General features: G+C 46.9%; 1 protein-coding gene across 1 annotated transcript in view; it reads left to right on the top strand.

Moving 5' to 3' along the window:
- Nuggc (nuclear GTPase, germinal center associated) overlaps window positions 1–10,282 on the top strand; it is a 54,575-nt gene extending 44,293 nt beyond the window's left edge. The window contains exons 14-20 of the mRNA XM_045130544.1: window positions 369–526; window positions 832–837; window positions 2,796–2,928; window positions 3,770–3,878; window positions 4,589–4,725; window positions 6,592–6,682; window positions 10,110–10,282. Coding sequence (XP_044986479.1) covers window positions 369–526; window positions 832–837; window positions 2,796–2,928; window positions 3,770–3,878; window positions 4,589–4,725; window positions 6,592–6,682; window positions 10,110–10,282 — 807 coding nt within the window. The remainder of the gene's footprint in view (window positions 1–368; window positions 527–831; window positions 838–2,795; window positions 2,929–3,769; window positions 3,879–4,588; window positions 4,726–6,591; window positions 6,683–10,109) is intronic.
- Window positions 10,283–14,095: the final 3,813 nt, after the last annotated feature.

Below are 14,095 nucleotides of genomic sequence, written 5' to 3'. Positions count from 1 at the left end.
TGTAAAGCCCGATGCACAAAGTGGTGCAGGAAACTGGAGTTTGTTTGCAGCAGCAGGAGACCCTAGCAGGCCCAAACACACACACGCATACACTCCCTCAAATAATTTTTAAAAATCATCTGGGGAGGGTTGTGATCAGCGTGATCCCAGGGCACTTTGGAAGCATGGGGCAGGGGCACCCGGCCAGCCTGGAAGACGTGACCATCATCTCCCCTGCCTGGCTTTATGATATTTTTAAAGGCCATGTTGTCTCTACTCCATCCTGAGATTCTTGGTGATAATCTCTGGCCAAAAACAATGCACATCTGACCCCGAGACTTTCTAGTTAACGCCTACTAACTCAGCAAATTCATCGTTTCATTGACTAGAGGAGCCGAGGGAACCAAGGGCTTCACCAGACACTGAAAGCTGTTTGTTTGAACAATGGCGTCTATGCCTCCAGGACACTGGCCAGGATTGACCTGAACGAAGCCATCTCTCAGCCCATCTATGACCAGATTGACCCTGTATTTGGAGGAATTTTCAGGTAAAGAATTTTTCAGCTTGCTCCGCTGTGAACAAACATCCGCAGAATGTCAGGCCAGAGGCTCCGATTTAAGAATTTATGCTTTGGATCTGAAAGTGTAAAGAGTAGCTGGTTACTCAAGAAGGAAAACTTAGCCTTTGGCAAAACACAAAAGCTTTCTTGGTTTGGTTTACTCAAAAACTTTCCCATGGTGACCTGGAGTACAGATGGAGATGTTGCTTTCAGACTAATATTATGATTCCCATTATTTTTCAAATATCTCCTACATACAGCAGGGATCCGTTTTCTTAGGGATCTATGCCCAGGACAGGGTATTTTGATTGGAGAGCATTGAGCTAAGCAAACATAAGGCCTCCAGAACATTCTCTGAATGCTAAAAGAAAAGGTGTCGCCCTGAGGATGCTGTTGTGGGCATGCTCATAAGCATGCCATGAGTTGGGGGCAGGGCACCTTCTCCATGGTCCCTCATTCTCTGATTTCCAGGTCTTTCCTCTATCAACAGAAAGAGGCTATACTAACCCTTAGTGCAGCAGCCCATCACAGCCGTTCTGCCGCCCCCATCTTCATCCTTTCTCTGCCTCCCCCTTTCTTCAACCACATTTTAGGTCACATCATTCCGTCCCCATGCCACTGACAACTGTGGAATAAACGCCATCTCCTTAGCATGGTGCTCGACATAGCCAACGTTCTCCAGTTCACTGTAGTGTGCGTCAGAGAGAGCAGAGGGCGACTGGGATGTCCCAGGCATTGATTGGCGTGCATCATGGAGTGCTCCCGGCAGCTCTCCTAAGTGAATTCTGAAATGCCACTTGTATCTAGTGGGGATGAATTCCCCCTTCTTTTCATTTCCTCAAATTACACCTTTCTTTTTTTTTCTTTTCTTTTCTGTTGATTAAAAACAACTTTTATTAGCTTACAAAAAAAATTAGATTTCACTGTGGCATTTTGTTTCTCTTTCCCCTTGTGTCTCCCTCTCCAACCGAGCCATCTTTCTGCGTCCATACTGCATAGCTCCTTGGGTTCTCTCCTCAGCACCTCCTGCTTCCCTCTTGTAGCCTCCATCTAGATTCATAACCCATATTCAGTCTCACATCTCCTTCCTTGCATACGTACAAACATTAAAAGTTAGGACCTGGGCTGGTGAGATGGCTTACCGGTTAAGTACTTGCCTGTGAAGCCTAAGGACCCCGGTTCGAGGCTCGGTTCCCCAGGTCCCACGTTAGCCAGATGCACAAGGGGGCGCACGCGTCTGGAGTTCGTTTGCAGAGGCTGGAAGCCCTGGCGTGCCCATTCTCTCTCTCTCCCTCTATCTATCTTTCTCTCTGTGTCTGTCGCTCTCAAATAAATAAATAAATAATTTAAAAAAAAAAGTTAGGACCTGTCTTTTAAGGTATAGTTGAAGTCTCACCCTTCCCAGTGCAAACACTTTAGCAGTAGGCAGACAATGAGTTGTGAGATGAAAGGAGTGTTCAAAGCCTGGCTCTGCCTTTTGACAGCTGTGTGACCTTGGACCTGTCAACCATCCTCTCTGAACCTCAGTTTTCTCATCTGTAAAATGAGCACCATCATATTGACATGCTGACTTCATACATAGGTTTTTTGTTTGTTTGTTTGTTTGTTTGTTTTCCTTAGAGACAGAGGGAGAGAGAGAGATAATTGGCATGCCAGGGCCTCAGCCATTGCAATTGAGCTCCAGACCCTTTTCACCACCTGGTGGGCATGTGCGACCTTATGTTTGCCTCACCTTTGTGCGTCTGGCTAATGTGGGATCTGGAGAATAGAATCTGGGTCCTTAGGCTTTGTAGGCAAGTGCTTGAACTGCTGAGCCATCTTTCCAGCCCCTGCATAGGTTTTAATGTCTAAGGCCTGGAACAGCCCAGTGCCTGGCACAGTATAGGTAGTGGTAACTTAGCTCTCACTAGGTGTCTATTTAAAGTGAATAGAGGGCTGGAGGGATGGCTTAGCGATTAAGGTGCTTGCCTGCAAAGCCAAAGGACCCAGGTTCAATTCCCCAGGACCCACGTTGGCCAGATGCACAAGGGGGTGCACATGTCTGGAATTCGTATGCAGTGGCTAGAGGCCCTAATGCGCCCATTCTCTCTCTCTCTCTCCCTCTTTCTCTGTCAAATAAATAAATAAATAAATAAATAAAAAATAAAATATTTTAAAGTTAATAGAAGGACATTAGCTAGTTTTATGCTCTCTTAGTCCTACAGAGCCACCATTATTATTTCTTGGCCCTTTACTTTGCTTCCTTTCATAGTGACAGGAAGCCAACAGGCTGTGCTCTGATGCCTCATATAGACGCCTTTCAGTACTCCCTGCAGGAGAAGATGGCAGAGATAGGAACAAGACATGGCTGGAAACATGACAGCTACAAGAAAAGTTTCCTGATTCAGGAAGTAAGTTCCTTATAAAGGTGAAGAGGATGGGGACGTTGGATCATAGCTTCCCCTCCCACACAGGATTTAGAAATTACCTGTTTCTCATACCCCTTGAGTACCCAGACTGTAGATGTACCTCTTGGAGGACCTATGCAGTGTGGAACACCATGGGGTGGGGACAAGAGGAGTCCTAAGGTCACCATGGAAGCGTGAGATGCTGAGGCAAGCTTTGTTCCATGAGGAAGCAACTCACAGGGCATCCAAGGAGGTGAAGTTGACTCAGACCCCAGAATCTTCCCAGAATACTTCAGTGTACAAAATCTACGACCCCTGGTAACATTGCCAATGACTTGTCAACCATTTTTGTTCTTTTGGTTTTTTTTGCCAATATTATGAAGCAGTACCCAGGAAACAAAGCTTAAAGAGGTCAGACATGCTCCTTTTCATGGATCATTTATTAGTTTTGAGGACTCTACACTCTAGTCTGTGACTCTTTTTTTTTTTTTTTTTTTCCAGGGCCAGCCCAAGTCATATGGCAATGCTAGAAATTAAGCTCGCAACTCCCTGGCTTGCCAAATAGGACCCATTGAAGGGCCTTACCTGGGCCTGCCCTGAAGTCAGCATATGCCTAATGAGTGGTTTGTAGGACCCAGGCACGGGGGGAAGTAATCTGGGGCACATGGATACTAGGGACAAAGTGCTCGCCTACAAGGGTACTCACAACTGAATTGTGATGGTGATATACAGATGGCCAAGCGTAACGGGAGGCAGAGGCATGGGGTGAACAAGCACAAGCGCATTTGAGTGCCTCTGTCAAAGGCATTGTCCCACACGAGCTTGTGATCATGTGACTTCTCAGATCAGTGCCATCCTGGGAGACCTGGAGGGCTACATTCTACGAAGGAAGAGGAGGATTTACCAGGCTGTCACCAGCTCCGTCCAGAACGACCTGAAATCCTGTTACGAAGGTGGGCTCCAGGAGAGACACGTCCTGTTTCTGTCCCTCTATTCGCTTCCTGTCCTGCTGCTTTCCCTGCAAGCCCTTGCCCTCTCTCATCCTAAATCCTTGTAGTACTCAAGCTACACACTGAAATAGTTGCAGGATGTGGGGAAGAGAATTGAGGGACCTCTTTGGGTGTTACCCTGAGCCCCATGCTGCACCTCAGTACCCAGATCTCACTTGTACTTTCTTTTATTTTAATTAATTAATTTTTTTAAGAGAGAGACAGAGACAGAGGAAGAGAGAGAGTTGGCATGCCAGGGCCTCATTCACTGCAATCAAACTCCAGATGCTTGCACCACCTAGTGGGCATGTGCACCTTTGCGCTTGCCTCACCTTTGTGCGTCTGGTTAACGTGGGATCTGGAGAGTAGAAATGGATCCTTAGGCTTTGCAGGCAAGCGCCTTAACTGCTAAACCATTTCTCCAGCCCACTTGTACCTTTAAATGTGCCCGGATCTGCTTTCAGGCTCCATTTTGGCTGCACTGATTTGATGATCTGCTCAATTTACTCATTAGGGTTTCTGAATGATCGTTATTCAAGTATTGGATGTTTCATGTAAGTGTCATATGTATGTTTGCGGATGCGTGCATTTTTCTTTTGGCTTGCTTGCGTGTCTGTTATCTTTCTCTAAGCAAGTCCTTGCCGCGGTGTGACTGTTGCCATCATTTTTGTCAGAGGCAGCTCAGATCACTGGCAAGAAAGCCTGCGAGAGAATGAAGGATGTCATCAGAAGAGGGGTGGAGCGGCAGGTGGCCGAGGGCATGTTCGAAAGGGCTCAAGAGAGGATGCAGCACCAGTTTCAACAGCTGAAGGTACTCTATACCTGCAGTGGGCGTCCTAGCCCAGGGAGGAGGAATCGGGGAACCAGGACAGTACGTGGAAGAAATGGTAGGCATCTGTGCCCCAGGGGAACTGGATGCCTTCTGCCCAGTGGGTCCAGCCAGTGCGCTCAGTGCTCCAGCTTCTTCCTTCCCGCAACTCAAGACTAAGGTTGGCTCCCTTGTGGGGGTGTGGTTTCAGAAATGCAGTTCCCTCCTGCATCCTTCCTCCGTAAGTCCTCCGTAGAACAAGGGCAGTAATAACTGGGCAGGTGCTCAGCTCTTTAATGCCCTGGATCATTGAATCTCCCAGCAGGTCTGAGATGGGTGCCCTTGTTTCTCTCTATGCAGCAGCAAACCCAGGCACAAGAAGGGGGTCAGGTGGCCACACGGCTAATGAGATGTAGAGCTGGAGCTTAGGACTCCGTTCCAGCATCTTTAACAGTAACACCATCAGAAGCTTGTGTTGTGTGTGTGTGTGTGTAGGTGTGTGTATGTGTAATGTGTGTGTATAGGTGTGTGTATGTGTAATGTGGTGTGTGTGTGTTTGTGTGGGTGCATATATGTGTAATATGGTGTGTGTGTTTGTGTAGGTAAATGTATGTGTAATGCACTGTGTGTGTGTGTGTTTGAGTATGTGCATGTATGTGTAATGTGGTGCACGTGTGTTTGTATAGGTGTGTGTATGTGTAATGTGGTGCATGTGTATTTGTGTGGGTGTGTGTATGTCTAATGTGGTGCATGTGTGTTTGTGTGGGTGCGTATATGTGTAATGTGTGTGTGTTGGTGTTTGTGTAGGGGTGTGTATGTGTAATATGGTATGTGTGTGTGTGTTTGTGTAGGTGCATGTATGTGTAATGTGGCGTGTGTGTGGTGAATGTGCCCTTGCAGTGCCTGCCCGTGGTGCTGGGTGCTGCCTGCAGCGGCCAGAACAGGACGTCGGGCGGCCCACTCCACCGCGCTTCCCCTGTTCTTGCTGGAGCAGGAGTCTCTTGCTGATACTGGAGCTGCTTTTTGTGAGCCGGGGTGATTCCCTGGTCTCTGCGCCCTTTTGCAGGTCTGGGGTTACAGACGCGTGTGGCCATGCCCAGCTGTTTATATGAGCTCTGAAAACTCAAGCCTGGGCAGTTTCAGGTCCGCCCAGGCCCTCATGTTGTGCAGGAGGCACATGTAACCACTGCACCATTTCTCCAGCCCCCACCCCCACTTTGAAAGAGAAAAATGACCCAGTTACATGAGTTGCCAGTGTCGGCGTAATATCAGAGGACAATTAGAAACACTACTTTGTTTTTTCAAAGATCTATTTTTTTTTAATTTTTATTTTATTTTATTTATTTATTTGAGAGCGACAGAGAAAGAGAGAAAGACAGATAGAGGGAAAGAGAGAGAATGGACGCGCCAGGGCTTCCAGCCTCTGCAAACGAACTCCAGACGCGTGCGCCCCCTTGTGCATCTGGCTAACGTGGGACCTGGGGAACCGAGCCTTGAACCGGGGTCCTTAGGCTTCACAGGCAAGCGCTTAACCGCTAAGCCATCTCTCCAGCCCTCAAAGATCTATTTTTATTTGTCTCCTAATTGCTTGTAGTCAAGGTGACAATGGAGTTTCATCACTAGTCCCCATGTGTGTTCGTAGGCAGGAAGGGAGCAGCAGAGGCAGGCGGGTGTCCACGGGAACGCGGTCATGGTGACACTTGGGTCACTTGATGCACTTCAGAGTGTTTCATCCTTGGCTCTGATTTGACCTTGGAAACCCCATTCTGTATCGTCTCCAGGCTGAGGTTTGGGGTGAGGTTCCTTTTATGCAATTCGCTTTCCCGTAGGCTGTGTCCCCCTAATGGATTGAATGTCCTTGTCACGTAGCATGGAATCACTGAGAAGGTGAAGGGCAGTATCGCCACCATGTTGACCCTTGCTTCATCCCAGGGTGATGGTCTCTACAAGGAGCTTGCAGGTAAATATGCAAAACCTTTGCCTGAAAGGTGAGTGCGTAGTCACCCCGGTTGTGGTTACTCCCAAGTGAATTTAATGAAATCAAGGTAAGAAAGAACAAGTAGTAGAGATTGATGATGGTGGATTGTAATAACTGCTCCACTCTGCTCACAGCCTGACACAGATCAAGGGCTGTGCCCAGGCGTCGTGGGCGCTGATCCATGAACTTCTCACATTAGTTCTCGGAGAGAGATGCTATTGCCCATTTCACAGATAAAGAACTATAGAGACTCAGATCGGACCATGTGCCCAAGTTTCCATAGCTGGCAAGTTGCCAACTGCAAGCCACAATCCCATCCTGGTGTCTCCATAAATATTTCTTCAAAGTTGGATCCTCTTTAGGAAAAAAAAAAGACATTTCCTGGTGGTAGTTGTATCATGCCAGGACCCTGGGAAAGCCACACCCTGGCACCCTTGCCCACCAAGAGCTGCACCAGGGTGCCAGAGATAGCAGGAAAGTCGTGAGAAAAGCAACTGGGAAATCTCTAGAATAGTTAAAAATGCGCTTATCCTTTGGCTCAACACCCTAGGAATGTAGGATTTTATCCTCTTACTATCCTCATGCATGGGCAAAATGGCATACGGATAAGATTATTTGAGTAGCCCTGTTTATAACGTCATAAACCGGTGACGTATATCATTAGAACGCTGGTTAGATTAGATACGTGGCTAGTAGAGGATTGTGTGACAGTTAAAAGGAACGAAGCACGTTTACTTGGGACATAGCAGCAAGAAACTGTCTCCAGCACGTGTGGAAAGAAGAAAAGGGGAAAGGGAAAAGTAAGTGTGACACGTACCATCTGTGAGAGAGTGTGTCTTCCCAAAGATTTATTTTTTTTTAATTATTATTTTTTGTTATTTTTATTTATTTATTTGAGAGCTACAGACAGAGAAAGAGGCAGAGAGAGAGAGAGAGAGAGAGAGAGAATGGATGCGCCAGGGCTTCCAGCCACTGCAAACGAACTCCCGATGCGTGCGCCCCCTTGTGCATCTGGCTAACGTGGGTCCTGGGGAGTTGAACCTCGAACCGGGGTCCTTAGGCTTCACAGGCAAGCGCTTAACCGCTAAGCCATCTCTCCAGCCCTTCCCAAAGATTTAAATGACAGTGACCCGATGTGTCATCTCTGAAAAAGTGTTACCTGCCAAACGTCTTCCAGGTCTTGTAGGCAAAGAATTTCCTCTAAGTTTGACACAAATTGCATCTTCTTAGTTTAAGCTCATTTCCTTTTCTTTATTCTTCATCATCAACAAATGCACCGTGTGAAGAGATACCGCCAAAAATGGAGGTTACGAAGAGGGCCAAACAACAATCAATGTGTTCAGGCCTCACCTGGGTGGTCAGAACAGGAACCCCCAGACTGGAGAGCATTCATTCACTCACTGAGTGTTTACAGTCCTATCCCAAGGGGCCCAGCGGCATCCAAAGGGCTGCAAAACCAGAAGTGACCGAGTCAGACTAAAGACCACCTTCCTGGAGCTCCCAGTGGGCGAGAGACAGGAAGTAGGAAACTAGCAAGTGGAATATGTGCCAGTGAACACGGGCCAAGGACAGTCTCACCAGGGACGTAACCCTTGAGTGGATATCTGAGGGCAGGGACCCACACAGGTGGCAGATGGCCACTTGCCCAGTTGAAACGGCAGGGACGGTCCAGCGCTGGGCACCGGGGAAGCAGCGTTAGCTGAGTCCTACAGGGTAGTATGGATAGGCTGGAGGAATGAGGCAGCCAGGGGGAGAGCAGTTTTCTACATACACAGCAAGAAAGCCTTGGGTTCCATTTTCCCATCTGTCACAGGTCCCAAAGCAGGCCAGGCTCAGAGCAAGCTCACCTGCTTGTCACCATCTGGGACTTGGTGAGCCAAGCAGGACAGCACAGCCCAAGCCAGCCCCAAGGTCTTTCCAAAGGGGGCAGAGCCCGCAGGACCTGTGTGGACATACGAGAGGTCTGTTTCGGGAGTTGACACGTGTAAATGTGGAAGTTAGGTGAATCCAAAACCTCCAGTGGGCGGAGATTCTAGGAAGAGCATCAGCTGGAGTCCAAAGGCAGTCTCTGCAAAAGCAGAGAGCTGATGGTGTAGGGGAAGGCTGAAGGCCGCCTGGAGAATCCCTTCCTCTCTATGGCCATGCTACCCTGAATGCGCCATCTCATCTGATCTCAGAAGGTAGGCAGGGTTGAGCCTGGTCAGTACTTGGGCAGGAGAATCCCTTCTTGTTTAGCCTTCAGTGGATGGAACAAGGCCCACCCCTTTAGGGAGAGATAGCTGCTTTAACACAAGGTCTTCTGATCTGAAAGTAGATCTTATCCTCATAGAAACGTGCAGAATAGCACTCGACCACATGTCTGGGAATGGTATAGGTTGTCATAAAATTTGCCATCGTAGTCAGGTGTGGTGGTACATGCTTGCAATCCCAGCGTTTGGGAGGCCGAGGCAGGAGGTTTGCCTGGGCTACACAGGGACAACCTATCTCAAAACAAAACAACAACAACCAAAAAGAAATGGCCAAAACAAAAAAATAAAATGGAAATAAAAAAAACACAAAATTAAAAAAAATCTAATCACCGTGAGGAAATAATTAGATCTCGAGAGACAGTTCAGTGGTTAAGGGCTTGTGTTTGCAGAGCCTGATGGCCTGAGTTCAATTCCCAGGACCCATGTAAAGCCAGAGGCATAACATAACACACGTGTCTGGAGTTTGTTTGCAGTGGAGGGAGGCTCTGGCATGCCTGTACATTCTCATAAATAAATAAACAGCAGACTGTGGGATGAACGAAAGACAGCGAGTTCACTTAGAATGGGGGCTGGGTGAGAAGAGAGACTTAGGGACAAGAGAGGCCTGGAGATGAAGGGGTGCTGGTCCTATCAGGTGCTGTGGTTTTTGTTTCCTTCCACCAAGCTTTGTGGACACCTAAAGTGAGGACACAGTGGGTTTTCAGGGGCGTAGCTTTAAGGGTGATCCTATGCCAAGGTAAGCGTTTGGGTAAGAAAGAGACTACCTGACTTGATCCCAGTTATTTATTTATAGAAAAAAGAGATAGGCTTTCTGATTTAATTATTTATTTATTTATTTATGAGAGAGAAAGAGAGAGAGAAAGGGAGAGAGAGAGAATGGGCGCACCAGGGCCTCCAGCCACTGCAAACAAACTCCAGATGCATGCGCCCCCTTGTGCATCTGGCTTATGTGGGTCCTGGGGAATCGAACCGGGATCCTTTGGCTTTTCAGGCAAATGCCTTAACTGGAAGCCATCTCTCCAGCCCCCTCTCTCTGATTTCTAAGCACCATCCCAAACCTCATATTGTGGAGCCAGCAGCAGGATTGCCGGGGGCCATTTCTGGGGGACAGTGGGGAAGAGGTTCCTAACTGCCCATGCTCGCTCTCTGCTCCTCCGCAGACATCAGCAGTGAGTACAAGGCCATGGAGAGGCTCCACAGAAGCCTGGCGGAGGTGGCTGAGAACGCACAGCTGCGGAGGAGCATGCAGGATTTCCTCCTGGGGAGGTCCCCCAACAAAGCGGCACCCCCAGAACAGAACTTGAATCCTTGGGGCTTAGCTCTAAGGGGTTGAGAATAAGACTGGAGCCAAGGAATCAGACTTCTGCTTGGTTTTGTTTTTCTGAAACCTAATAAAGAACACTTCTCAACTGTTTCAGCTTTATGTGTACTATAAACCAGTATATCACTGTTTCTGGTATAATTTTATTTTACAGCCAAAAACGTGTCATCTCGAATTCCTAATAGAGCTCTATGAACAAGGAACTTATGGTTCGCTGAAAACAAATATCTAAACACTGAAAAGCTTAGGTGTTAGAAGAAGAGTTGTCACATTCTGCTTAAGGGACCCAGTTCTACCTCCCTTTTTAATAGTGGTGAGATTTTTAAAAAATATTTTATTTTCACTTAATTTATTTATTTGACAGAGAAAGAGGGAGGGAGGGAGAGACAGAGAGAGGCAGAGAGAGAGAGAGAGGGAGAGAATAGGCGCGCCAGGGCTTCTGGCCACTGCAAACAAACTCCAGACACGTGCGCCCCTTTGTGCATCTGGCTAACGTGGGTCCTGGGGAGTAGAACCTGGGTCCTTTGGCTTTGCAGGCAAATTCCCTAACTGCTAAGCCACCCCTCCAACCCTAGTGGTGAGATTTTTTTTGTGAAAGGAGGCAATGTTGTCCCATGAGGGGAAAAAAAACTGCGGTGGGGAACCACAGGGACATGAGACCTGGTTTTATGGCATTCAGCATTTATTTAAGGTCTAGGTTTCACAACCTGGGCTGTAAAGGACCCCAAACTGCTTTGGTTGGGATGGGAGTGTGGCCCTGTGGAAGAGCACTGGCCCTGACTGTGGGAGCTTGATCCCCCAAAGAACTTTTGTTTATAAACTCATCACTGCTAACATCTATAACATTTTTGTGAAAAAGAAAAAAATCTGTGTCCCCCAAAATAATGAGCAGGGTGGCATTGCTTTTGTGCTTTTGCAAATCTCCTTATTTTCTGGCTAAACATAAATAGTACTATGTCTTGATGGTTGGTGTAGATGAAGAAAGTTCAGTTTCATGCAGATAGTTTTGAATATAGTTGCTGGGTGTTTGAGCACGATCTTAAAGAATGGTAGTTTCTCTCCCTCCCTCCATCTATCTATCTTCCTTTGAGGTTCTCACTGTAGTTCAGGCTGACCTAGAACTCACTCTGTAGCCAGCTTCCTATTTCCTGAATGCTATCATAAAAAGCCTATACCACCACACCCAGCTTGAATGGTAGTTTCTTAAAGGTTAGTTACTGTGTAGAATACGACACCACATCAGTGACCTTTTTAAAAACGCCATTAAAATTTATTGGTCTATCATATACCTTTTTAAAATATTTTATTTATTTATTTATGAGGGAGAGAGAGAAAGGATAAGTGAATGGGCACACTAGAGCCTCCAGCCACTGCAAATGAACTCCAGATGTATGCAGCACCTTGTGCATCTGGCTTTACATGGGTACTGGGGAACTGAACTAGGGTTGTTAGGCTTTGTAGTGCCTTAACCACTGAGCCATTTCTCTAGCCCTGTCTTATACTTTTTTGAAAAAAAAAAATCAGGCTTTTCTTTTTCTTTTTCTTTTTTTATACAGGGTCTTGCTATGTAGCCCAGGATAGCCTCAAATGTACTATTCTCTTGCCTCAGCCTCCCAAATTACTATGATTACATTTTCAAAATATTTGTTTACTGGGTTAAACAGGTATTCTAAGTGCTTTACCATTTCATTGTACAACCCCATAATATCTTTTTCCACGTTATTGGGTAAGTTTTAAAGTACTGGGAAGTTGTTGAGCTCCCAGTAGTGAGTACAAATTTAATAAAACTTTTAGTTTCTCCCTAAAAGCTCATCTTCTCATTGGTCACAAATACTGTTTGCTGTTTTCTGTAAAGCACAAAGTTTATTTTTAAGAAAATGCCCACTGGATAGTCATTTGTGATCAGCCATAGCATTGTGGTCACCTTCTCATTGCTGGCTGAAAGCACCCAACCAAAATCAACTGAAGGGAGGAAAGGGTTTATTTTGGTTTACGGACTCAAGGGGAAGCACCATGATGGCTGAGAAAACGCAGCCTGAGCAGAGGCTGAGTATCACACTGCCTCCAGGAGGCTCCATTTCCCAAATTGCCACCAGCTAGGGACACCGCGTTCAGAACTCAGAAGTTTATGGGAGACACCCAAAATCAAACCACCGCACACAGATTGTTAGTCATTATTTCAGGCAACAGTGGTATTTGTAGAGATAGATTTGTGAATAAAGCACTCACTATTCAAGCCGGAGGTTGATTCTCAGACTGCTACATAAAAATACCAAAGCCATGGTGGGCTTCTGCAATTCCTGCCCTCCAATAGGAAGATGGGAGGCAGAGACAGGAGAATTGTCCAGAATCTCTTAGCAACTATAGCACAAAGAACAATAGCAGAGTGAGATAGAGAGAAACTGTACCTCAAATGAGGTAGACCAGCAAGGATAGACCCAAAAGTTGTCCTCTGAGCTGCACACATGTATACACACACACACACACACACACACACGGGGCGAGGGGGAATGAAGTAAAACATGATATTAATGAAAAAAGCAAGAAGTTCAGTTTGCAACTCAGTCACCCAAATACTTGACCTTGAAGCCACAGAAGAGTTTTGATCTGTGGTTGTTTAAATCACATGTCCCCCCATGAACTCCTGTGTTCTGAATGCTTGGTCCCCAGCTGGAGGCAATTTGGGAGGTGGAGCCTTGCTGGAGGAGGTGTGTTGTTGGAGCTGGGCTTCGGAATGTTATAGAGAGCTCCTCCTCGCCAGAGCTCAGTTCACTCTTTTCTTCTTGAGGCAAGCCCAATAGACTGGGCTTTTTTAAATGTGTGTGTGTGTGAGAGAGAGAGAGAGAGAGAGAATTGGTGCTCCAGGGCCTTTAGCCACTGTAATTGAATGCAGATGTGCACTCCCTTGTACACACGTGTGACCTTGTGTGCGTGCATCACTGCATCTAGCTTATGTGGGATGTGGAGAGTGCAACATGAGTCACTGGGCTTTGCAGGCAAAGGCCTCAACTGCTAAGCCATCTCTCCAGCCCTCAGTTCAGTCTTTTGCTGCCGTTTTTCCACCTGCTGTGGTGATTAGTGATGTCCAGTCACTGCTCATGCCATGCTTTCCCCTGCCATCATGAAGCTCCCCCCCCCCCACACAAGACTATAAGCCATCATTGGTGTATTATCTGCTTTGGTTGCTGTTAAGGTGCAGGTGGTTCTCATGACCTTTTCTGCGAGTGCTAAAAAGCCAAACAACTTCCCTTGGTCCCTTACTTCTCTCCAAAAGCTGAACAACCCCCTTGGTCCCTTACTTCTCTACATGTTACAAGTAGAGTCACGTGATGTTTGTTGCAGTCAGCTCCTCCAACCAGACAGAACATGTGGGAAGAAGGGGGTTTATTTCAGGCTTACAGAGTCCAGGGGAATTTCATCAATGGTGGAAAAGCACAAATAGCCAGGGCTTAAACTGCTGTCTCCACACCTTCAAGCTGGACTCCAGGATCTGCTCCCCACCCCCCCAGTGACACCCCTTTCCTGAGTAGGGCTCTGTGCACTGGAGACTTAACATTCAAGCCTGAGTCTATGGGGTAATGTAGTCAAACTGCCACAATACTATATACAGCCATGTGACACTTCAGCTATGTAACATTACTTGGGGGTGTAGTATAAGTTAGGGACATATACTAAAAACACTAGAGCATTGGAGAGATTGCTCAGTAGCTAAGGCGCTTGCCTACACAGCCTAATGACCTGGGTTCAATTCCCAGTACCCACATAAAACCCCATGAACAAAGTGACACGTATCTGGAGTTTGTTGCAGTGGCTAGAGACCCTGCT

This window comes from Jaculus jaculus, chromosome 12 (genome assembly GCF_020740685.1).
Source record: "Jaculus jaculus isolate mJacJac1 chromosome 12, mJacJac1.mat.Y.cur, whole genome shotgun sequence".
Classification (NCBI taxonomy): domain Eukaryota; kingdom Metazoa; phylum Chordata; class Mammalia; order Rodentia; family Dipodidae; genus Jaculus; species Jaculus jaculus.
This window is presented reverse-complemented; position numbering and strand designations above follow the sequence as displayed.